A 25,258-nucleotide genomic window follows, 5' to 3' on the forward strand; every position below is an offset into this window, starting at 1 on the left:
CCTGTCGTCTTACAAAAATTTTGGGTTAGATTCGAATTGGGGGGTCTAGTTGGTGGGTTGGCGGGTTGGCGGGTTGGCGAGGAGCTATAGGCGAAGATCAAAACATAAAATCAGAACTAGACGCGACTTACATGATAGCTCTCTCATCCAACACAATCAAATGCGAGCGGGCGAACAAGGTAAAAGAGATGGATGATCTCTAAAGCTCGACGTCAGTTTGAATAAGCAGAGCAAGGTCTATAAGGATTCGCGAAGCATCTAAGCAGCAGAAAATATGGAACGATGATGACGATGATCTTGATGAATTGGTGAAGATGAGGCTGCAAGAGACATGCCATGCATATGTTCGCGCATGGCGGATAAAGGGCCCTGGCTAGCCTAACGAGGGGGTCTGCAAGGCCCTGCAAGGCCCTGCGAAGCATTCCTCAGGGCTTCCTGGGCTTTCCAAGGGGGTTTTAAGTCCCAGATTTACATAGAGGGTTGAAAAGTCAGGGTCGCTGCCGCAAGTGTCATGTAGGTAAGTAGGAATCCCTGTCCTGCTTGGTCAAAGAAAGGAAGAGATCGGAGAGTAACTAGAGCAAAAATTGAACCATTGGATAGAAAGCCTAGACAGAGTTTTGCGGCGACGACGGGGACGGAACTAAGGGTTGCGCCGGCCCCACTTCCTGCGAACGCCACCAGCTAAATATCTGTAGGTATACATAGAAGTAGGTACTTGTGTGAAAGAAAAACACCCCCTGAATTGCCCTGAATGCCCTATATTCAGGTGGGGGTTGCAGGAACTTACCGCCATATATCCTCGTAACAGCGCACCTAATCTAGTATAATATAGTACACACTTTACCATACTTCAACACACTTACCACACTTACCAATTTAGTGTCGCTAATCCTCCCGTATAGTTACAACATTCCCACATTCCCACACCTATACTCCTTTGGTACACTTATATACACCTTACCTAGGTGGGTAAATGGTGCATACATGTAGGTGCATCTACAGACAACGGAAGCTTCCAACTAAAAACTAAAGGTCATATGTGCATCTCCGACGACCGAACCACTTATGTTCAACTTCTCGACTTCAATTAATAAGTGTACATTTTACATTAAGACCTTCAGGGGAAATAAATGTTCTACTTCATATGCATTGCGTCATTCTACCTTACTCCTAATATGCACAATAGCCGATGAATTGTTTAAGATGATGTACATAGTTAGAACATTAATACTTAAGATTTATTTTATCTAGGTTAGGTAGTCTCTGATCTGATAATCTGCTTTGCCTTCCGAGAATCTGTGCTTCTCGACACCCGGGGCTAATTCTGAGACAGGGTCGTTACCCTGATGTGCATCCCATCTAGCCCTCTCTATCATGTATGGGCTTCATTATTACCTAGGTAGCCTTAGGTGTTTTTAATAGTACATACAATCTAGCCCCTCGGAGGTAACCGAGTTATCATTTAATCCTACATCGAAGATCCGATGAAAGAGGGTCACGCGACAAATACGGAAGACATTAAGCCCCGGGAGTATGGTATAACGCCTCGATAATATATGACCTCCCGAATTATTCCAGGAATATTCCAGGAAGTACCTTGATCTAGATTCCGTAGTTGGGAGCTCAAGCGGCTGCGGAACGGCTTCAATTACCCCATAAAATTGACTTACAAGGAACTCTTCCCTTAGGATATGTCCCCCCCCCCTTGTAGGAGTTTAGTATTCTTACCCTACATTGACTTATACAGGCTTTTCGGAAAAAGAAATTACAGGACGACTTAGGTAGCCAGTAACAGATCAATGTTATTTCGGCTCAGCCCTTATTTATTCTGGTAGCAAATAGAATGTGCTCCGGTCGGTCACGAACACGTTTGAAACAGTGCAGATCCGGAGCCGAGGGGGTCAGGTCCTACGAAAGAAGGGATATATTAGTTACCACCTAAAATCACCTAACCAAGCATATCAAGTTCAGCTTCAGCCAGGCCTAGACACCATTGTTGCCCCCTCTAAAAGCATTTTTAACAATAATAGTAAAAATCGACTATTAGTTCAACAAACTAACCTAGTTATTTGTAATTGTAAACACTACAGCAATCCCACAACTGTGGCGTCGGAATCGGTTTATGTCCGTAAATAGGTAATATCTGTCAGGACCCACCAAGCCACAACGTCCGGAACACAGCATCTCCATCGTCCCGGAACGTTGCAGCACCGAATACCAGGCGGATGGGGCATCGGTGATACAGCGGCCATGCTGTGTGTCAACAGCAATAATGGAGCTAGCTTCCGACTACTGGATTAGAATCAGTGTAGACAATGACTATGACCTTATTTGATACTTGACAAGTAAATTTTTTCAATCTACCTACGTCCACGATATCACCTACTAAGACTATTCGACCGGATGTGCCGTAGTGCTTAAGGCTTAGTCCTCATGCCAGCTGATAATGAGGCCGACTAACACTCTTGATACGACCTAACCTACTTACCTACTTGCCTATCAACTGTACGCATGGACACCACAAGAAAATCGCCACCGCCGCATGAACTTATTACAGAGTTTTTACGGTACCAGTTTACAATCCCTATCACAATACTATATGTGCTCTAGTCTGGTTACAACTCACCACAGCCCTCTTCAGCTACTCGGATGCTTTTAATATATAACTTTCAGCTAGGCAAGAGATTAATCGAATACGTACTGATCTTCTCGCCTAGATCATGGTTTAACCATCGGCCGCTATGTATATGAGCTTTCATTGGAACTAATCATTTTTTAAGCACCTTAGATCGCAGCACAGCCAATGATCTCGTCCGTAAGCAGATATTACTGTATAGCTTCAAAATTTCCGATCTGTAAGTGCTAAAGTGACTTGAATGATCGCTAAAACGGAGCGCCACACGATGTAACAAAAGTGAATCCGTACCTGACAATCCGAACCTACGTACTACAGCTCGCTAGCAACGATAAAAAAAACGTTCATAGTATTACGGCGCAAATCCAAGACATGGAGGAACGTACATTGTTGTGACGCGCCTCGAAATCAATTCTTCCAAGACCTAAGTGTGCTACTATTGGACGGAGCGTGCCCCGGCTCTCCGCATGAACGAGCGCAAACGTGAGCAAACAGCGAATTACGTAGCCCTGTATGCTAGTGAACTCTGTAGATTATCTCGCTAGGCATCACATCCCTGTGAGGCTCGTGAGATCTGCTACTAGGGCTACCGGGGAGCTTCATTAAGGACCATGCGCCTTGTTTCCTAATTTACGCTGAAAGGTTAGTCGGGGACGCGGGTGACACCTGCGATGACCTCTACCAGATACGTATAAGACTAGAAATACCTAGGTACACTCGACCATTCTAGGGGTCTTCGTGTTCCTACGGAAATCATCATGCAGGGACCCCCCCTCCCTCTCCGGGCTCGTCGTTTCTCTTCTGATTGGGGCGATCTGCAGACAAGCAGTTTGCAGGAGTATCGGGGCGTCAATAGCATTGGGTACTTGGTACTGACGCCTCACTTTTCTCCGGGGGGGATGGGAGCAGGGGTTAGGTTGTGGCTCTTCTTCGAAATGACCGTCGGCTCAAGCCATGCGGCCCGAGTCCTTGGACCCGATCCCGTCCGTCCCAGACGTCTGGGTTCGATGCCACAACTTGCTGCACCTGCCACCGCCCGTCGAGCTAATACGGATGTTGATCGGTCGACTGCGGCAAAATTACTTTAAAGGGAGGACGTCTAATTACCACTAGACTCAAAGAAAGTGAGGCAGCCTCAGGGGAACTACATATTAACGATATCATTCGCTTCTACGTGAAGGTTCGTAGGCGAATTGCTCACGTATAGTGGCTAACTAAACCGACAATTCTTAAACGTCTTACTTTTTACTAGCTTCTAAGTAACTACTGATTAAGTATAGGAAAATTCTCGGCATTCTCTAAGTCAGCTTCTAGATACAAATCAGCTTTCGTCACCAGAGGTACCCTGTATACGGCCAGATTACACACGCGTAGTAAGTAGCTTACAATGGTTAATATGACACAACTGTATAGCAGATATTAATATCTCTCTAGGTATCATAGGGCAACTATACAACTATCTGGTCTCAAGAAGTGCATCAAACCAACTTGAACCAAAGCTTTAATAAGTTATAGAAAGGAGAGACAATGATGGAATCACTAAAGGTTTCTTCTTGTTTGAACAATGTTACTAGGTTTATTGAATTGACCAATTGGAGCTTGTCCTGTTACGTTACTGACAGGGGCAGCTTTGAGCTCTTATACCTTGGTACGCAATTTCATTTATCTCGTCGGCCGAGACATTTTCCGTTAGCTGCCTACAATACGGAATAAATAACTACTCGGTAAACTAGATCTCTAACCTAGAAAACTGCTAGAACTCCCTTATTTGCGACCAGTGCAACTTTATGTCTGAGCTTTCACGTCTCGAACAACTAGGTAAACGACACCTTGGGGGCAAGGGGTTCCCGCGATCTGGTCAATTATGTGTTCCCCGACGATCGCAGACGGGGGTCAAGCAAACACACGTCCAGGGTCGTCGCCCATACAGACGCGTTCGAGGCACGCAAGCCCTGCCATGATGCACCCTGTTCGCTGCTGTCAACCGCCACAGCACGGGGGTCAACATGTTCTTTTCGGAGGAGGTGGAAGGCTACCCTAATAAGGCTATCGTAACTCCGACGGCGGAAACAGGACCCCCTAGACAGCCGGAGAGCGGTTCAATGCGCGCACACGCGCACGTACATTGCATTTCATTACAAGTAGCTGGACACTTACATCATCCCGTCGTATGGGGAATAGTCGTGGTAATATCCCGCCTTTCCCGCCCTGCATACGATACCCTTTCTGACTTCCACTTTGGATACTTTTACATGTGTATGTACATGTATACGAGTCTACAACCGTTTGAACCCCGGCCGGCCCCAGTTAACGGGAAGTCCACGAGGTCGCGATGCCGCAACCCGTACTACCTGTTTTGGGTACCCTGGCTACATACGACGTTCATCATACTTCTTTCGCAGCCTGCTTTTGCTAGATATTGGAGTGGGATGCGTGTGGCGTCCGCATATGTTGTGATACCACACCCCCTAGCTCCGCGGCGCGGCTTACTTTTGGAGTTTTTCTCTCTCTTTCTTTTCTTTGTCTATATCCGTCGTACCTATGTATGTATGTAGTGCGCCAAAAGCGGATTTTCCGCGCAAGGCTTACATAGGTTAGGTATCTTCTCGCGATCGCTGGTTCGACCTGCCAGGTACCTGGAACGGTTGCTGATCGACAACTATCCGTCGGTCAGAAATGACAAAGTAGATAGATCTGCGCAGCAGATGGGTACGGTTTCATTACTTCCGGAACGAAACCCATTGCATGAAGCTAAAAGAAGGGGAAGAAAAACACCCAGGTATGTGCGTAGACATCTCGATCCCCCTTCTTCACCACCCATCCTTCTTTGTAAGTGGTGAGGCTGGTGAGCTTACTTTTCGCCTCAGTGGGTCCACGATGAGAGATGCAATGCGTAGCTACCTGACACGATATCATCGCAGCCTCATCATATTGCTGTTGTTGTCAAATATTTACAGGTTTAGATAATTGCCTTCATCGTCGTTTGCATCCTGTCTCGGAATTATCGCCTCAATCGTATGAACGGGAACGTTTTTCCCTGTTCTCATCTATACATAGCAGGGCTGCGGAAAAGGTTTATCGGTATGTGGTATGGTGGTGATGCCGCGCAATGAATGGCGAGAAACAAAAGTTCTACCTCTCCGGGTCATGCCGTTTCTTCTTTCGCCTTAGTATGAGTAGTCGTGCTTGAAAACAAGCACACCCACAACTCATACCCATCATAGAAAATCTTACGTCTACGTAGTACATGATACTTATTACCTATCGCGTTGAGAAAGTGTGCGGTTACATGTCAGGTCGGCTAATCAAAATTATAGGAGTGAATCATACGCCAATCACAACTCTGCTAGTGAAGAGACTTCCTCGTCATAGTCCTCACTTCAGGGGTTGCCGTTTTATTTACATTGCGTACCTACATCGTAGACAGATTTAAGTTGCAAGTACGTGAAGTACCGGTTCTTCATAAATATTATGTAGGTACCTATATGAAAAGAACTTGGTTTCTCATTTATATAATCCCCAGAGAAATTCATATATTATGGAAGAGGAACAATTCCGACACTAGTAAAACATGTATTCATTCAATAATGGCGACAAGAACGCAGGAACTCATGTTGAAGTTCATCTAGAGATATAATGATGAACCATTAAGCGGTTTCGAATTTATCATATCAAGAGTAAGAGTAAAGGCTTAAGGATATGATATGATGTTATACCCTTAGATGGGAATAAACTACAGTATGTACCCCTTTGAACCTGACTGGCCTGGGCCGTTTAAACTGTTTCTTGAAGAATGTGCTAATTCTTCGTTGAGTCTTAATTCGTCGGTTTTAGTGGAGATTGTAAGTGTCCCTGAAGCAACTGATGAAATAGATTTTGCTTAATCATAAGAAACTACCGTAGTCTTTTAGCTGATGATTTATTAATGATGCCTACGTCTGTGATCAGTTCCTAGCTTTGGGATCAATCGGTTTTCTTTTGAAGCTTGGTAGCACTTTTTATTTCCTGCTCTATTTGAATATACCACTTGTTGGCAATCTAATACCTTACTAAACCAACTCTGACGGATGATTCTAATACAAATAGAAATCGGAATAATGGAATAAGAACCATAATAACAATTATATGTTGCACGAATAGCCACATATATCTTGAGTTAGACTGCAGGTATACTTGCGGGTTCGTTGTACTAGTTGTCATAATGATTGCAAGGTTGACATTCTAACAGCAAGTAAAGAAATGTATACTTGACAGTATCATCATATTAGACTTTTCGACCTAAATGTTCTGGCAAGAACGTCTACCACAAGTTGATTAAATATAACAGCCTTTAAAAAATATAAATATAATCAAAATATTAGATTAATATTGAATCAGTTTGACTGCATTTGATCAAACTTCGGGCTCTCGCGTTTTTGTAGTCACCCATTATTAAACCACTACCCTAGATAAAGCTTAGAAAAAAGGGGGGCAATAATTTATTTTTATTTCCCTTCTGCGATTGAATTTTTCAAGGCGCTATAGATAGACACGCCGTTATTGTATCGAGCTGCGTATGTGTTAGAGGTAATTAGGGTGTTTACAAGTACATGCCCAGAAAACATGCGAATAGGGAAACACAAAGGAATGAATATAAAAAACCAGATTAAAAAAAATCACCGTACCCCGGACTCGAACCGAGAATCTTCGGCTATTGACTTGTGCAATAGAAGGCCGACGAGTTGACCATTTCTCTAGTACGGCGTTACAACATGACCACATGTGTGGAAGTTGCAGTTGCTGTCGCAGTTGCTGTTGGTGTTTATTAAAATAGTTTTTGTACTACTTGCCGTGGGAAACTACAGAAGTCTGTATGAGGTAGAAATAAGTTTGAGGCTGTAAACAATACCTCCTAGCAAACCAGGTACCTCCTAACATACACCTGACTTACAAGTACAATGCAAAGTCAATGCATTTAATATCCCCAACAATCTCTATACTTAGAACATTAGGTATATTTAAGTCTCTATTCAAATTTCTATATTAATTGAAATATAGGTACCTCTTATCTCTATTTTATTTTCGCTGACTATTTTCTATTTTCCCCAAAGAGACAACGACATGCACAAAGGCGAGCCTGACCTGACGTCACACAAGCTATCTCCGAAAAAGTACCGGCGCAGCTGCGCAGCTGAATGGTAATTACCAATTCCCACCTGCGATCCAGTACAACCTCAATTTGACCTTTTAAGTTTGCTCCTATATCCAACTCCATATTTTATACAATTGTATTGTTATAAATTTGCTTTGTCTTTATTACATATCCTTGTTGATCAAATTATACATTTGCTACAATGGGGTTATCAAGAACCAGAAGCAAAAGTTTCAGTACCACGACACCAGTTTTCAAAACTGGCTCGGAGTTTGCTGGTGATGGATTCACAATCCCAAAATATGAAGATCACTTACTCGAGTTGGATGGTGAGCAAATATGTTATGGTCCATGGGATGACTGGAACTTGTTTGCTCGTTTGACGAATAACGACGACAACCGCGAACATATTATGGAAGAATATCTTAATTATCTAACCAGCTTGTTTAAAAAGCTCCCTGGAGTATATAAGGTACTTTCTATACTCAATTCTACTGTTTAGTTTTAGGGTAGTCTGACCCCCTATCCAGCCCCCCGGTCGTCCAACAGAACTACGATTATCAGCATGCGGAAATGAGTACGAAACCAAGTGTACATCGCCATGTCCTAGTTTAACGGATGATTCAACACTTTCAGGGACTTCTTCGTATGTTTATAGTGCACTGAATATTTTACGTTGCCACGCTAATTTCACATCTTCAGGCTTGCTAAGTGTCAGAGAAGTCTACCTCGCGATTTGTCTGTCAGGCAGAAGTCGCTGTTCCCATTGACATCAGACCGATTTCTTATACCTAAGAAGACTAAGGGATATACAAACTTCAAAGATTTGCGGGAAATCCCCTCTCAACTACCACATGCAGGCCCCAAATACTCTCTGAACTGGAAGTCAGGGTTTGAGAAATGGCCTAATCACTCCAGCCAGCCAAGACGTGTTGCAGTTAAGATGGTGGTTCCTCCTAAAGTCAGAACTAACATCCAAACACGGTTCGATGAAATGAGCGATTCTGATTCCCTTTATTCCGAAACTTCAACAGACATATCTTCTGATGATGACGAATATGATCCGTTTGAAAATTTAAACAACGCAATCAGACAGGTCTTTTCGTCCAATAAGCAATTGGCGGACAGGGTGATTGACTATTTGGTACAACTTCCACCAGATCGCCGAGCACGGGTCTACGGGTATGGGGCCCTCTCATCGTACGGCGCCGACAACTTTCAGGAGTCAAGCATCATAGTTAGCTACGGAAGCAATTCCAGGCCTACAAAGAGAAAGCGTATAGATGATGCGCCCCCAAGCAATTTGAACCGCGACCAGGCGCTCGGAAGCGACGATCATGACGACCGAGTCCTCGTCGACCGCCATCCTCCAGAAATACCGTCACCTCACAGAAGGTTTGCCTGCGGATACAATATATTCGACAGAGTAACATATAGCCCAAGGAATACTAGAGGGAGGACAGCGACACGGTATAAATCGTGTGCCGGTCCTGGATTCTCATCTCTTAACCATTATAAGTCCGTTTACCTAACTATGTGTAGACATATAAGCTGACTTTAAAAAGGCGACACTTAGAACGTGTTCACACTTTACACCAATGCCCTCGATGTGGACATGTTTTTGACATGCCCGGGAACTTACAAAATCATTTGGCCCAAGATCCGAGATGTAACCGGCTGACATTCGAACAAGAACGCGGTATGTCTCAAGCTACATGGGATAGGGTTAAGGATATTTTTAAGAGGAGACGCAAATCCCAGGGTGAGCCTTCTGACGAAGAACGATGGTTCCTTGCCTGGGATGCTCTCTTTCCCGAGGCACAGAGGCCTCCGACAGCATGTGAGTCGTACCTAGGCACCATTGAACTTTTCGCTAGGACTTATCGAAGACAATCTCCGAAGTGATGTCTACTTATTATGCTGACTATGCAAATATGTAGACTATGAAGAGCCACATATACATGATGCCTACCAGTCTAGGGTTCTGGAAGTCTTTGATTTTCTCTTAGCTGATCGACCTCAACTAGCTCCAGCCCGTAACCATAGAGATGATCTTATGGAGGCATTAAGACACGCTCTTGATGTTGCTGGCCAAGGAATACGATCAGATCAGGAAGTTGGAGAACCCATTATGACCTCACCACCAGTACAAGGGCCTTTACCAAGCACTAGTGCACAGGACCGGATGTCCAATATAGATCAGACAAACATATTAGAGCCTGGTAGGCTCGATACAACCAATACGTACATAGAAGTGCCGAGTCAATTTGAGGAGCCCGGGTATCAAGATAATGGTCCAATGGATAATTTGGATTTACTTGGTGTATCTGGCTCAATCTACCACGACGCGGGTGCCACCAGCGATGGTAAGTGTTTATGATACCTAGAGCACCATGTTGCTAGCTAAGGAAGCTTCTAACAACTCTCGTAGACTATGTCGATGATGTATTATATTTAAACTTTCCCGAATATGCAAATTGGTAGCTGGGCTCTTGTCTTCAAACGGTAACCGATATGTGCGCGAAACCAAAAGATCGCCCAAAAGACTTCGAATTGAGATTGACCTTAAAGATCGTACGTGTAAGGAATTTTAGTATTTGGCAAATCCTTAGCGTTGTGTAGTACTTTTTCGTCTGGAACGAACATAATATATATTAGTTTTTGAGGCTCCAGATCATTGAGTTGTTCGAGTCTTGCGAACAGATCCTCAACGTGGCATATAAGTTACACTGGTATCCAGTATTATATTTAACATGCATCCGACGTAACGTATTAGTGCTCTTAGGATCGAAATCGATCAACATAACGTAGAGTTATGGACGTTAGAGACTCCTTAAGATCCTCCCGGGGCTGAGGTGACGAAGATCATAAGGCGCAATGATTAAGATGTATGCTTCGCTGACGTCAAAGGAATAAACTTGACAAGTTTAAAATAAACAGGAAACTATGCCTTCTATATGGAAGCTTTCATCATATGATGATTCTAAGGACCAACGCGTCTTAAGCCCTCCGGGAAGGACGGATGTGAACCGCAATGAATCCTCAGCTATTCATACTACTCCAGGCAATGCGCATTGATACCTCTAATGGACGTGTTCGATACGAGGGCTTACTAACCTCATCCTATATACGCTGTTGTTTTGATTATGGAAATATCAATGACTTCTAGAACAACATTCTATTTTAAGAGTTGAGGCATCATATCGCGATCCTGTCACTCGTCAATCTTAACTTCGTTCCTACCAACTACCCGTCTTAAATATGATCCAGTGATTCTTTTCATACAAGTATTCCTACGCTCATAACTAATGACTTGCACCGCCGACTTTTATGTACGACGACTAGTGATGAAAGTGGTATGATTAGCTGTTGAGCTGGTTAGATGCTTGGCTCTTACGTCTTATTACACTAGTTATGTTGATCCTTAGTCTGATAGTTTCGTTCCTTATAGTGCGAAGAGATGCGCTAATGGCAGATAGTCAAACGCGACAGATATGTATTATGAAACTGGAGGAATGTTCATTGGTGAGGTTTTCCAGAAGACATGGTTGATTGATCTATGAGGATAGGTACCAAGCAGGTTTGTCATTCAAGATTTCCCACCTGTCAGCACTTGTCTCTTTTGCTATATGAGTTGACAGCTGGCCGCTGGCATCCGGTAAAAGCTGACACATGGCAATTCGGTCCCGATAGCATGGACCGTCATCCATTCCTAAATTTATTCCAAACGCCCAATTCTCAGGGAATGATTATCGGCAGATCGTGCTTTTTTTGATCCTTCAACTTGCGGGGTTGACATAAATCCTTTTTCCTAGTACATAGAATTTCACGCAACTCCACTACTACGTAAGCTATAACTGACCGCGTGGCGTTTATTCGTTATGCAAACGATGAATATTCCTAGCCTTGATCTGATCTGGTAGCTTGGCTGTAAGCCGCTATCCGGTTGAATGATATCTTTGGTTCTGCGTTGCCAGCCGTTAAGCTAAGACACGGAATATCTCCATCCTGTCCTACTATTCCTCTTCTGACAACTTTGCTTATCTCAAAAAAGAAGATGCGGAGATGTCCTTTTTATCGCATCTCCTAAGACATTGCGTACAACACTTAGAAATACTCTTATAAGATAGGAGAGAGGAAATAGAAGAAAGAAAACAACAGACGGGACGAATAACGCAAAATAATCCCATCTATTAAATATTCTTCTCAAGTCCTCGGCGATACTGCACGCGGCCGATTGGCCTATTCGGCTGAATCGATGACTAGATGGTTGGTTGGTCATATATATATGTGATATTGGCTTGCTTACTTACTTGCTTTTCAATGTACTGCCCCAATCTTACGTTGCACCGGTCACCCCCAGGGTCTCATCCAGTAATCCCAGGGTCTCATCAGCCATCTACAGAGGTGGGGATTTCGTCTCAGCTGAAGCCTTACTGGGCAGTTAGATAGCCGGTCCCGGTATGTAAGTCGCCGCACGTTGCATGTTATAAGCGGCTCGTCCGCACCCCCCTTACGGTAGCTCTAGGATTTGTTTCTGCCCTTTTTTTGCCTCTTGAATGGGCAAACCTGCACCAACATGAAATCCGCCCTCAGGCTGGCTACCTTGAGTTATGCGATCACTAATGTTGATGCTAGCTTACTATCTCCCTCTGGTCGTAATGCGGGGAGTTGGGGTCCGGCTAAAGACGTTATTGCCGCCTCTCCAATAGATCCTGTAGGATGGACGCCGAAACCGACTGCGCCGCCGGCGGCCGAGCCGTTCGATTTTGAGCTTCGGAGGAGGCAGGATAGGACTACCACCACAATTATTGCTAGTGTTGCTACATGCGGGTGGCCGGCTGATAATATTAGCGGTAGGTGATGATTTAGATTATAAGTTACTTAACAAAACTACGAAAAGCTCTTGTCTTAACTCTTAGTAGCGCCGGCAATTACGTGCGGCGGGGGAGGTTACTGTTATGAGGCACCGGGATCTTTCGCTGCAGGATGTTGTACCGAGACGATTCGTCGTAATTGCAGAATACCGACGACATGCTTAGAATCAACAAGATCGGGATCTTCTTTAACTGATACTTCTAGGACACTACTCTGGTGAGTTTCAAGACTTATCTATCCTCCCCTGATTCTTATTAACCAAGTCCGGAAAAGTGATGAACCAGCACGACCCCACTGTGTAACTTATTTATACAACGCCAATTTTTTTGAAAACTTCGATGGGGTTAGTTTTCTAGCATGCGGTAAAGAGGCAGGGTCTAGTATAATCGCAACTAGTCCACCGTCGAACTGGGCACCACCGAACGATATCACAACTACTTCTCAATCTTCGTCTGATCCATCTCCAACGGGTACCGATCCTACCAATGTCGTAACTGTCACCGTTTCCCCGAGCTCCAGCCCACCATCCCCAGATGCAGTAGTTGCGGATCAGAGTGATAACGGGTCAAATAGAACTGGGGCTATTGCTGGCGGCGTAGTCGGCGGCGTTGCTGCACTCTCATTGATAGCCGCTGCTCTCTTCTTCTGCCTACGTCGACGTCAGCGTAAGAAGAATGAGTCGGAAGGCAAGGAGATAGAAGGCTCCCCTCCGTTTCGACCGCGAGATTTTCCACGTAATAGTGTATATGGTGGAGGACTACCCGAACCTCAATACCAATCAGACTTCTACGGGGAATTACCGCCGCAGATGGCACAAGCATCAACCCAACATGTTGTAGGCTACCCGCCACCTACTCACTTTGAACCAGCCGCCATGCCTAGAGATCATAGAGATTACAGAAACCACAGGGATCATAGACATTCCCAAGTGCAGGCAATTCCGTCTACCTTTGTCCCAGGGCCACGCAAGCCGAACGAAGATGATATAGTATCACCTATCACTCCTGGTGACCAATTAAACCCTGCCGACGACCCAGCAACGTACACATGGATCTCAAACCCGACACCACCTCCACAATCAGACTACTCTCAGTTCAGCCCACCTCCACCAGCACATTTTCAATCGTACCGACCATATCCCGGAACATAAAGAAGGCTATCGCCCTTAAGCTAGAACTATAGCTATGGTGGCCGAACTTGTCGCTCATTTAAAATACATAAAGTTTTTTAATATTATATATACGTACGTACTGGGCGCGACGTTTTCTTGGATACCGGCGTCTTACAGGTGCGTAATGCATCTCGTAAGACGTAAGATACCCATGGCTTGTCTAATGGAACACAAGGAAGAGGTGAAAACAGGATCTGACTTAGAATATTATTCGGGTGGCACTGGACGGAATGGAGGTCATCTAAAAATATCTATATGACGCTAGGTACGTCAATATGTTGACGAATTTACGAGTAATATTGGAATGTATCTACGATTATTAAATCCTAGTCTAATTAGGACTCGGTCGGATTGGGCCTGGGTTGATCGAGTTCTACATATAGTATTGTATACTATTTGTATTAAAGTATGGATCAATATTTAAGATTGTCGAATTGTACTAAGAATATTGGAGTGTCTAGGTGAGTGTAGTTGTTATCTATTATTTTAGATGATATATCTGGTGTCAATGCAATATACTTAGACTAAGATATTAATGACTACCCAGTCCAATTATACCACCAGGTTTGATAATATAACTCTTATGATTAGTTGGATCTCATACTCACCCGCGGCAGTGGAAGGTTAGAAAGCATGAATGGATATCGTGGGGTACCCCAGACCCGGTCATTTCGGGAAGACATGTGGGGAAGTTGGCGGTGTTAACATGGCTTCTCCACGCCTCGGTTATCATTCCGCCGACTAGTGAAGAGGATTAAATAAAGAGGTATGCTGTTGAATATAAGACGTATTAACTGCTGAAACTATCTGCGAATCTTTGTCTCGCAGTGATACACCCAAAGTGTACAGACTAATATATATTTAAAATAAGTAAGACTAGGTGTCTTATAAACGGAGAAACAAAACAAAGCCGAACTTGGAGAAGAATCCGAATCCGAATAGATCCCCGCAGCAGCTTAATATATTTCCCCCTATCTAAACCCCCCGGAGTAGGCACAGGAAATGGGTAGTGAACAAACTCAAACTGGGAAGGCAATGCGGTCAATAAGTGTGGAGGAGATATCACGGCACAGCTCGCTAAAAGACCTCTGGGTTGTCATTGATGATGTAGTCTACGATCTTAGCAAATTTGCGCTAGAACATCCCGGTGGGATCGCCGTACTCTTGAACTACGCCGGATGCGATGCAACTATCGCCTACTCCGAGGTCCACTCACCATCGTTGATCAAGACCTCGTTGCCAGCATCATCTCGCATTGGCGTCCTGGATCAAGCCACTGTTACTGAGCAATGGGCTAAACCACCACCACGGGCCCGCGGCCCACCACAAAAAGCTTTAGAGAAGCCGCCTCTAGATAGTCTAATCAACGCTAAGGATTTCGAGGTCGCGGCTGAGACTAGTTTTACTCCTAAAGCATGGGCTTTCGTGTCGTCAGCCGCAACAGACTGTCTGACGAAAGAGCGCAATGCATCTGTGTATAGGGATATAGTACTGCGGCCGCGGGTACTAAGGAATGTTAGAGACGTCAATATAAGTACGACTATTCTAGGTAATCACGTTACTGCGCCTATATTCTGCGCCCCAACATCTATGGGCCGTATCTTCCATCCACAAGGAGAGCGTGAGCTAGGTCGGGGGTGTCAGCGCTTAGGTATTCCGCAGTGTGTATCGACGAGTTGTTCATTCCCGTTACCCGAGGTTATGGATGCAGTTGAGGAGGAATCTTTGTCCCAGGGGGAGGGGACCAATGGAACCGTCCCAGTCTTCTTCCAATTGTATGTTGATAAGGACCGCCAAAAATCGGAAGCTTTATTACGTATGGTACGTGACCGCGGTGTTAAGGGTATCTTTCTGACAGTTGACGCACCGGTCATTGGAAAGAGAGAGGCAGATGAACGAGTTAAATCAGATGAGAACTTACGGGCTCCGATGTCTGGCGCGCAGGCTAGGAATGATGCCAAAGGAGGAGCATTGGGAAGACTTATGGGTGGCTTCATAGACGCATCACTTACGTGGGAAGATGTATCATGGGTTCGGCAGCATGCCCCTGGCCTACCAATCGCACTGAAAGGGATCCAGACAGCAGCAGATGCAGTGAAGGCTATGGAAGCAGGTGTTGATGCTATATATATCTCCAATCATGGCGGGCGGAGTTTAGATACATCTCCTGCTACGATACTTGTCCTTCTTGAAATTCAGAAGTGTTGTCCGCAGGTATTTGATAAGATGGAAGTATATGTCGATGGTGGTATCACTAGGGGTACAGATATCTTCAAGGCTTTGTGTCTAGGTGCTAAGGCTGTTGGGGTTGGGCGGGGGTTCCTATTCTCGTTGAATTATGGGAAGGAGGGTATTGAGAAGTTTGTTAGTAGTAAGTTTAAACCTCCTTTATACCCATTACTTCCCGATGTGCTTTATAGCGGGGTAAGAGGCTTGTGCTAATACTATACACATGTAGTTCTTGTTGATGAATTGGTAACGACTATGCAAATGTGTGGCATTACTAGTCTTGACCAAGTCCATCCCGGGCTACTACATACAGGGGCTGTTGACCATCTTGTTCCTGGGTCTGAAGAACATCCATATGCCAGGTGGAAGCCAAGGTTGCGAAGTAGCAAACTATGAAATAGAAATCAATATTATATATGACTTACGTATCTCATGTATCTTATTTGGGTCTGCACCTGTATACTAAAAAAACACACAACACACATGAAAAAATTCAACAAGATTGTTGCCTGGATACATGTAACTACGCTTACTCACTCATTTACTACAAAGGTACAACCATATGTCTTACACTTTTGAAAGCATTGAACTTTTGACAGTCAGTGTTGTCACAATCATACATGACGTCCCTAGCAACTGTCGGCGCTACAGCCAGACAAACCCTCTTTTTCTGTCAAACGCACCTACTAAGAAGGTAGCTTCCATGACAACAAGCATTGTCATTAGACTATTTAAGTTACGTACTCCTTCTAAAACTGCTCTATCTTGAGTCATTGGGGAGGTTGCGGGCTGAAGGTCAAATGTTGGACGGTACGTATACAGTTGCCCCCCTAAGTACTCTCCCCCCTACCCGCCCTTTTTTTTTTATAAATATATATATAAACATATACCCTCCCCGTCTATTTGAGATCTTTAGAGTCGCTTTCTTGCTTCACCACAAAAGAACCCAGACTTCTTTGCTCTTCTTAACTGACTATCTTGTCATCACCCTCTTTCCTTATCTTCACATACTATATACTACACACAACTATTCACAATGGTGAAGTTTAGGGGAGACCGGAAAAGCTGGCGTGCCTATAGTCACCTAGGGGCTCTCTTTGGAATACCACAACTCTATGACCGTGAAGGGAATCGTCTGGACAGCTATACAACAGACCTTCCTCCTAAGGAAGAGCACCAAAGCACCCTCCCAGAGTTACAAATTGAAGGGGACTTCCGCAATAAGTCAATCCAGGTCTTCGATAGCCATCAAGGTAACACTATATGTATCCGATCAAGAGCCGATGCTGCTAGTGAGGTATCAGTTCATACAGAAAAGGTTGTTGTAAAGCACGCTTCAACCAAGAAACATATCCCTCACAAGCAAATTCCAGGTAAGAAATACAAAATAGCCGAGGTTATTCTCCTAATATCGAGGCTAACTTCACTCATGTAGAATCAAATACAGATGATGAAAGCTCGGATCTCGAAGATGCCATTCATGCGAAGCACGCTCGAAGCCGTAAGCCTTCGTCTAAGAAGCACGTTGCCGCTAGGCATATCCCAGGTAAGAAACCATAAAGCGTCTAAATTCGCACCTTTTCTATTCAAAGTAAGGCTAATTCTATTTAAGTTGAATCCGACTCGGAGGAATGTTCGGACCCTGAAGAGGTTGTTGCTAAGAAAAAGCACATTCGCGCCAAGCACGCCTCGGGCAAAGAGCGAAAGAAGGCAAAGAAATTTATTCCCCCTTCCGAGGAAGCTTCGGATACTCTTGTAGAGCCTGACACGGATGACGAAAGTTCTGGATCTGAAGAAGTCGCTGCTCCAAAGCGTACTAAGAACAAACATCGCACTTCGAAGAAGCACGCCCCGATCCGGAAGACGGCTAAGAGAACAGCAAAGCCCGCCCCTCCTCCTAGTAGCGATTCAGATTCTTCACAAGGGGAGTCTAGTACTGAAGAGGATGAAGTCGTTGCCCCTCAACACTCTCGCAACAAGAAGAAAGCTCCAACCAAGCATACTTCAACCAAAAAGAAGGCTTCTAGTAAAAGGATAAGGAAGATATCTAAACATGTATCTCCTCCTTCAAGCGAGTCCGATTCAACTGAAGAAGAATCTGAAGAGGCAGAAGAGGAATCAGAAGAGGATAGCTCCGATGCTGAAGAGGTCGCTGCTGGAAAGGAACTCAGGGGGGACTTGGAAACCATCCAAATGGATGGTTACAGGGACGATGATTGGACCGTCCATGAAGATGGCATAATCTGCTTCATGAAGGCGAAAGGTAGCTCGTAAGTTTTACCCCTTTACCTATTACTAAGCATAGACTGATCGATCCATCACAGTTCACGAAAGATAGCCCAAGAGCTTGAGCGGGAAGTATCAGAGGTCCAAATACGCATACAGGAGATCATGGAACTGGCCGAGGAAGGCGGGCTTACAATCGAGCGTCTTGGTGAGATCTACACTCAGGATGTGAAGAAGAACATGAAAAAGAGAAAGGAAGATGCCAAGTCAAAACATCAAGCCTACGCAGAGACTGTCGTCGATGACTCTGATGATGTGGAGCACAAGACAAATGGTAAAGACAAGGGAAAGGGGTCTGGATCTGTTCACTCTTCATCTTCCTCATCCTCCTCTGAGTCCGACCTTTCCTACGCAACGTTCCCTCCTATAGTCGTGCCAGCACGTGATCGCCCCGATATGATGCACACACTGTCACGTCTGTATCCCAATCAGAAAGTCTTCTACCCAGACAGCAACTTCAGCGTCCAGGACTGCCGCGCCCTCGCCATTGCCGAGGCGCGGTACCGCGGCCAACAGTATGGCTGCATTCAGAATGAATTCGCCAACCTTACAGGGCGGTACTTGGATACCGAGGTGCTGAGGGCCAAGCTTGCTCAGGGTATAAACCCTTACGATGAGACATACATAAACTGGGGTGGTTACCGGCATTATTAGAGGGTGGTCCTTAGATAATGGGAAGGTCCTGGAGAGGAAAGACAGCTAGAGGTTTTGTGCTTGGGTAGTGGCCTTGCTAGGGGGAGTATTGGTTGAGGGGTATAAGAGGTTCTTTAGAGGATTTTAGTTTTTCAGTCGAGGATATAAATGAATTTCATTCCTCGAGTGTACAAGCACAAGAAATGCCCCTCGACGGGCCTGGGTGATGGTGTAGGAAAAGAGGCTTTGGTTGAGCTATAGTTGAGTTAGGCTGGCTCATCTGGGCAAATGACAACCTAGTACATATATTATATTACACTTACTTCCTTTAAAAGTATGACAATATAATCCTCGTTTAATTTTCATAATAACATGGCTTGGTATATTTCTTTATTGAAAAATTCTAGGCTGAGTTTAGCAATAAATTCTTGTAATTGAACACGAGGTACGTATGATAAAAAAAAACAAGACGAATGTAAACGAAGGTGGAAGAAAGTGGAAGTAAATATAAAGGAAAAAAAACGTTAAAGCATTACAAAAAAGTATTTTAAAAATAAAGGCGAAAAACTTGCAAAAAGCTCAGTCCTAGATTCGAATCCCCTCGGATAGGGGCAGGGGATTCGAACCCAAGACCTACGAAAAACCGGCTTCGTTGGGCATCTGCTGTCAAGTCACGATCTTGGGAAGAACGGTCCAGCATAAGACACCACAGTGGGGTTTTCTCTAACCTCAAGTCGCCCGGGCGAGGGGCGTCGGTTGACAGTTGGTTTGCAATTACGATACATAACCTTAACGTCAGGTAGAAAGGTACTTATGGGATGTACTTGGTTATCTCGTTGCCTAGGTTTCTGAATAGCTGCAGGTTGACAGGTGTCTACCTACGTTACGATAAGACTTGTGCCAACCCCTCTATTTTAGGTACCTACTTACGGCGAACCACGAGGGGTTCGTCCGGAATTAAATTAAGTTACTAAAGGCCTATAGATTGTTGCGTTCCAATTATCTAGGCTCTTCTTCTACGTAGCCTTAAGCCAGCCAACACGAAAGCTATAGAGGTGGCGTTCAAAACATCTCGCCTCGCTAAGAAATTTGCAGGTAGAACAAACTCTACTTAAATGTTAAGAACTCAAACAGTTCCTTTCTTAGAAAAGGTAAAATAAATAGCATAAAATATAGTTTAAGGACTTCATATAGCTTCAAGTCCAACTAAATACACATAAGACTCAAGATCAGATCAAGGGTTCCTGGATAAACGTATTAGATCTAGAGCTTAAGGCTGCCTATGTAAAGAAAGCTCAACAATAACGCTTATTATGGAAGATTCTATCCAAGTTAGCCTATTCAAGGATATCCTACTGTATACAATAGAGTTGAACTGTTGTTGGCTTAGGAATTATGGCCGATCTACCAAAGTCTCATAAGTATACTTATTAAATGAGGTTATCATAGTAATTATATTTTAAAAGGACTATACAATGTGCCATAGTGACAGTCATGTACTATAATAATCTAAGCTTCGCATGATTCAAGGGAAAGGGGAATCATGAACGATACCCAAGATCAGGATATTCCCTTAGTCCTTTATTTATTTAACGTGCTGCCTTAACTTTAAGCTATAATCTTAGTTATATAATTTAGTCTGTAATTATTAATATTCCATCATTACATATATCACAATAGAGCAAGCCATTACTATATAAGTACTTGGGTATATAGATGTATAAACATACGCTGTGCAGATATATAGGTATACGCTATATAAGTAGTAGACATGAGGTATATATAGATATGCGCACGTATAATCAGCAGGGTCCCTTCCTTACAGCCCTTCATCACCATACACACAGCGCAAGCTGCTCAGACCAAAACTCGCAGACAACACCTCTAAATAATATGCCGCCAACCGTTATTCATTCGGAGGAGAGTCATATGCCCCACATCATGACCAGCATCAGAAATCCCCTTTTCTATCCGCTCAGCTACCCAGCGAGCCCCTCTAAAGACCAGGACCAGTGTCTATGCCTACGCCCATGGCATCTCGATGGACCCCTTATTTTTTAGTTTCGTGTGCGTGCCGTGTGAAAAAAAAGCCAACCCCTACCCCATCCATTTCTATTTACCAATAGTGGTTGCAAATAGATAAAAACGCCCGTTCCTCTAGTAAACCCTGGGTTATATGTGCGTATGTGCCTCGCGTAGACCCTAACCAGCCAGGTCGCCCTCCTATATCCATGATGCAGTCATGCCTCGTCCGAACCTAGTTATCCGTTTCGCCAATCGTAAAGTAATGATGCTTCTGTAAGAATTGAAATTATAAATATTATTCGACGCTTCATATGCCTCAGCAGTGAGCGCAAGGGACAGTGGGTTTGCCGCGAAGAGTGGAAGGTCCCTTACGCCTCCGACTTCCTAGTGCAGGCATCCCGTCCCCGGGTTGAGAATCATCGCCCGTCTCGAACCGCTCATTGCCGACCATGATGACCTTGATCACATTGCTGAGCCCTACAGCTAAGCAAGAACGACCAACTCGAACCATTGGCCCAAGATTCGTAACAAATAGATGACCGTCATCTTCGATCTTCGAACATAGTGGAAGGGCCTCCCATGTCTCCTGTTTTCCGAAATGGGAAAACATCCATACTTCCCAGTTGTCTTGAGAAATATGGCCGTTTGCAGGTTTAACGGCGTGGTGACGGCGTCTGAGGCCGCTAAGCTGTTGAAGAGGCTGGCGGTCAAGATGACCGTCCGCTCGAGATTTCTCACCATTTTTTCTCCTAACTCCAACCATTATCCCAGAGGGCAAAGCATCCCAGAGTCCGGGATTCTTAATAACCCGTCTCGACTCTTTGGCTCTTTGCCATGGACAGCACGTTTTCCTGGTAGGAGAAGCCGGGTCGCAGAAACACAGGGACTCTCCTTCGTGCTGCGGACTATAGGTTTGTACTATTAGGTCTCGCGTATATGTATTGAGATATGCCAACGTGAGGCTCCATAATGCAAGGGAACCGCATCGCATCCGCCGTGGCCTCGAATGGAAGCATTTCAAGCTTTTCGGTTGGATTGGATCCACCTTGAAAGTATAGATTGCCCTGAGCGTCTGCGCATCTACTAAATCCACAGTCTGGGACCGAACGATAAGGAAGAAGCCTAACTCCGGCAAGGCTTGAATCGAGATAGATCCGCGGTCCTTGGAATTTCCCACCTCAACTATTTCGGTAGTCCAACTGGATCCCTCTTGGGTGGCGAGGCGTACTTGACCCTCACGGGTTGAAGCCATCACTTGAGCAGGGAACCCTGCAAATGTTAGCGGATACAAGTTCATTTCACAAAATTACAAGTTTCACCTACCCTTTTCTGTAAGAAAGCCAACCGAAACGATCGAGCTCTCCTTAGCAAATATGTAGTTATTGGGTACTACTTGGTCGGTCCTAAGCTCTGTAATGACACCGTCGCGTCGGATAAGGATTAAAGGAGGAATGGCCATGGAATCGTCAGCGACAAAGAAGAAGGCTTCCGGTTTATGTCGATCCGGCTCCGCCCTAATAGGAGAGCCCCACCGTAGGTCGACGAGATCCCAGAGTAGAACTTTGTCAGAAGTTAAGAGCGCAAGCCAGTGAGACTCTTCATCGATGCACATAGCTAGGACTGGAAACGGGATGAGGTACGAATCCGCATTTTCACCCAATACATAACTATTACCTCCGGCTTTAATATCCCAGACTCTAACAACTCGGTCTAGCCCTATAGACACAAGGTGACCATCAGAGCAGGCTGAGATCAAAGCGACATCTAAGGAATGGCCTATGTTCAAAGTCTTAACCGAGAGGAGAGTATCCCCATCTGGGCCACCCTGTGAGGAATCTGCCAATTCGTCCCACAGTAGATAATTCATCAGCAGACGAACTGCCGCTGCCACAATAAGTACCGTCAGTAGAAAAGGTGCCGATTGATGGCGCACAAAATCATATACGGCGGGTGTAAACCACGGCTCGTTGGCGGAGAGGCCTCGATCTGATCCCTTAAGCACAAATACTGTCGGGTGAAAGACTCTTGCAATGTAGCTATGGGCATCGGGCTTAACAACATGAATGAGTTCTCGAGCTGTCTCGTGATCTTGAAGACCTAACCACGATGCCGGGCTCCTGCCCTGATGAACTTCAGACAGAGACGAAGCTGGTGATAGATCCTTGTATTTGGGAGAAATGCGAATGATCCGACTGAGCAACTTAACTACACCTTCATTCTCCCAAAAGTGCCATTGAGCGAGGAGTACGAAACCCACCATGACAATAGTCCCAGCAATGCGCGTTGACATAGCGATCTCGCCCTGTAGCATCGCGTCTATCCATGTCGGACGTGAGTGAGAGCCAGGAGCAGAGCGTTGATCTCGAATTGACGCCTTCGCAAGTGCATCACTAAGCTCAGTTCGTCGAACATCTACACTAAGCACTGAGAGGAAAAATGTGGATAGATAGAAGAAGTCGAACATCAATGCGATGGCTGCGAAGGTACAAAATGCCGAAACACCGGGAGACACAATTTTTGAAAAGCCGTATAAGAGGAGTACGTTCTGGGCCACACTGGCCAGTGCGACGTGGCCTGTCTCACCAAAAGCCTGACCAACCCTATTGCTGGTACTATTTTCAGACGGCGTGAGAATGACAGCGTTAATGAGCCGATGGATGTTTTCAAGACTCATACAGAAAATGACGACTGGATATCCCAAACGTGGAAGCCTCGATAGATCAATCTTAAGTATAGCGCATATGGTAAAGCTCGATAGAATGGCGAGAACGATTTGAGCCATAACCGTGACCATCAATCCCATTTTCGACTTAACAGCTCTCAAATTCGTTAAAGTTGCCAAGAAGTAAATGAGAAGGACCGAATAGGGAACTCCTAAAACGATGACGTCTTGAGACGATATGGGACGAAACTTAAATTCATATAATTCGCTGGTCTTGCCGCTCGGAGAATACTCAAAGATATCCCAATAATCAGCCATTTTATATTTAAGAGCCTTTAACCTCTCCTGCCATAGACGACCAACCGGAGAGTCTCGGAGGTGGATGAGGGTAATGACAAGAGCATCAGCAGCGACAAGCCGACGATCCTGAAAGCGCTTCCCACTGAAGACAGTCGAATGCCTCAAGGTTACATTGACCGATGTTGGTTGGGATTTTCTCTCGTTTGCCGTCTCAATGATATCGTCATCCTGTTCTATGTTCTCTGCAGAGCACGACCAATATTGTAGCGGAGACTGGAAGAACCAGGACTCGTTAGTCAGGCCATTTACGATATGATACGTGTCACGTTGACTCGGCGTAAGATCCGTAGTCGTAGCATTTTGAAAGTGAGTATCGGCAGCAATATGGCGTCGCGGATCGAAGTTGACTGTGGGACCAAGGAGTTCGTCTTGAAGTTCTAGAGCGCTAAGCAAAACGTTTCTATTAAGAGCCTGGAAATAGTCGCCATGGACCCATATCGAACGCATAATAACGTCGGGCTCAGCTCTATTCCTATCGTGTAGGGGGAGAGTGTCGGTCCAAGCATGTTCGGGGAGAGAGGACGCGCCATTGATGAAATCGGTGGTATAAAGAAAAGGAAAAGGATATACAAGGACGGCGGCCACGGCAACGGATATCAATAAGGTCGTAACGACATGACTAGCAGCGTATCTTCCGTACCGAGCGAAAGCGCGGCGTAGGGGGTGCGTATCGGTAAGCACGGGGGCTTCGGTAGTTCTAGGGTTACCTTGTCAATTGGGCTGTATGCGAAGCAGACAAACGAGATAAAACATAACATACCCTCTAAAAGGATAGAGAATATACCAAATCATTCTTTCCACACGTGGTGGGCAGTCACCAAATTGCGAGCTGCCCACGATAAATCGGCGCGCAGAAGAACGGTAGGCAAGGGCCTTTCCTGAAGTTGCAGGAGGAGGCGCATTATACTTCTCCAAGTTATGGCATAGGAGGAAAAGCGCTAGATATCTATAGAATTCGACATATACGTATAGTAAGGACAGACAGACAGGTGAGAGGTAGGCAAGTAAGTACTTGTGTCGGGATTTTAGGTATCTAATACAGTAGATGTCTCATCGTCGGGCCCGAAGTCTAAAGGATGGATCTTGGGACGAGGACGAGCGACCAAGGTAGGAATTATTCGATGGAAAAAGCAGGGACAAGTTGAAAGGCGGAAAATCGGACATGGAGGCGCTATCTCGAACTTCGTATTTCATAACAGGGAATTGATTAGTGAATGCCAATAGAAAAGTTACTATAAGAGGACTAGA

The 25,258-nt window shown here is 44.9% G+C and overlaps 3 protein-coding genes across 4 annotated transcripts; 2 read left to right on the forward strand and 1 right to left on the reverse strand.

The window, feature by feature from the left end:
* Positions 1-14,850: 14,850 nt before the first annotated feature.
* GL218_06534 (Cytochrome b2, mitochondrial) lies at positions 14,851-16,440 on the forward strand (the record flags this gene model as incomplete). The annotated part of the gene is made up of 2 exons (XM_033583252.1): positions 14,851-16,186; positions 16,274-16,440. The coding sequence occupies 2 exons, from the start codon at positions 14,851-14,853 to the stop codon at positions 16,438-16,440; spliced, it is 1,503 nt and encodes a 500-aa protein (XP_033433622.1).
* A 640-nt stretch (positions 16,441-17,080) lies between these two features.
* Positions 17,081-18,984, forward strand: GL218_06535 (uncharacterized protein; the record flags this gene model as incomplete). 2 transcript variants are annotated; one of them, XM_033583254.1, is made up of 5 exons in its annotated part: positions 17,081-17,297; positions 17,349-17,417; positions 17,480-17,590; positions 17,657-18,314; positions 18,369-18,984. In XM_033583254.1, 5 exons carry the CDS (start codon positions 17,081-17,083, stop codon positions 18,982-18,984), a joined length of 1,671 nt encoding a protein of 556 aa, XP_033433624.1. The 2 variants fall into 2 exon arrangements, with proteins under 2 accessions (XP_033433624.1, XP_033433623.1); XM_033583253.1 differs by lacking the exons at positions 17,081-17,297; positions 17,349-17,417; positions 17,480-17,590; positions 17,657-18,314 and having other exon boundaries at positions 18,436-18,984.
* Positions 18,985-21,304: 2,320 nt separating this feature from the next.
* Positions 21,305-24,802, reverse strand: GL218_06536 (Sterol regulatory element-binding protein cleavage-activating protein; the record flags this gene model as incomplete). The annotated part of the gene is made up of 3 exons (XM_033583255.1): positions 21,305-22,257; positions 22,312-24,707; positions 24,771-24,802. The coding sequence occupies 3 exons, from the start codon at positions 24,800-24,802 to the stop codon at positions 21,305-21,307; spliced, it is 3,381 nt and encodes a 1,126-aa protein (XP_033433619.1).
* Between the last annotated feature and the right edge of the window lie 456 nt (positions 24,803-25,258).

This window comes from Daldinia childiae (assembly GCF_008694065.1).
Source record: "Daldinia childiae strain JS-1345 chromosome Unknown Scaffold7, whole genome shotgun sequence".
NCBI classification, from domain to species: Eukaryota; Fungi; Ascomycota; class Sordariomycetes; order Xylariales; family Hypoxylaceae; genus Daldinia; species Daldinia childiae.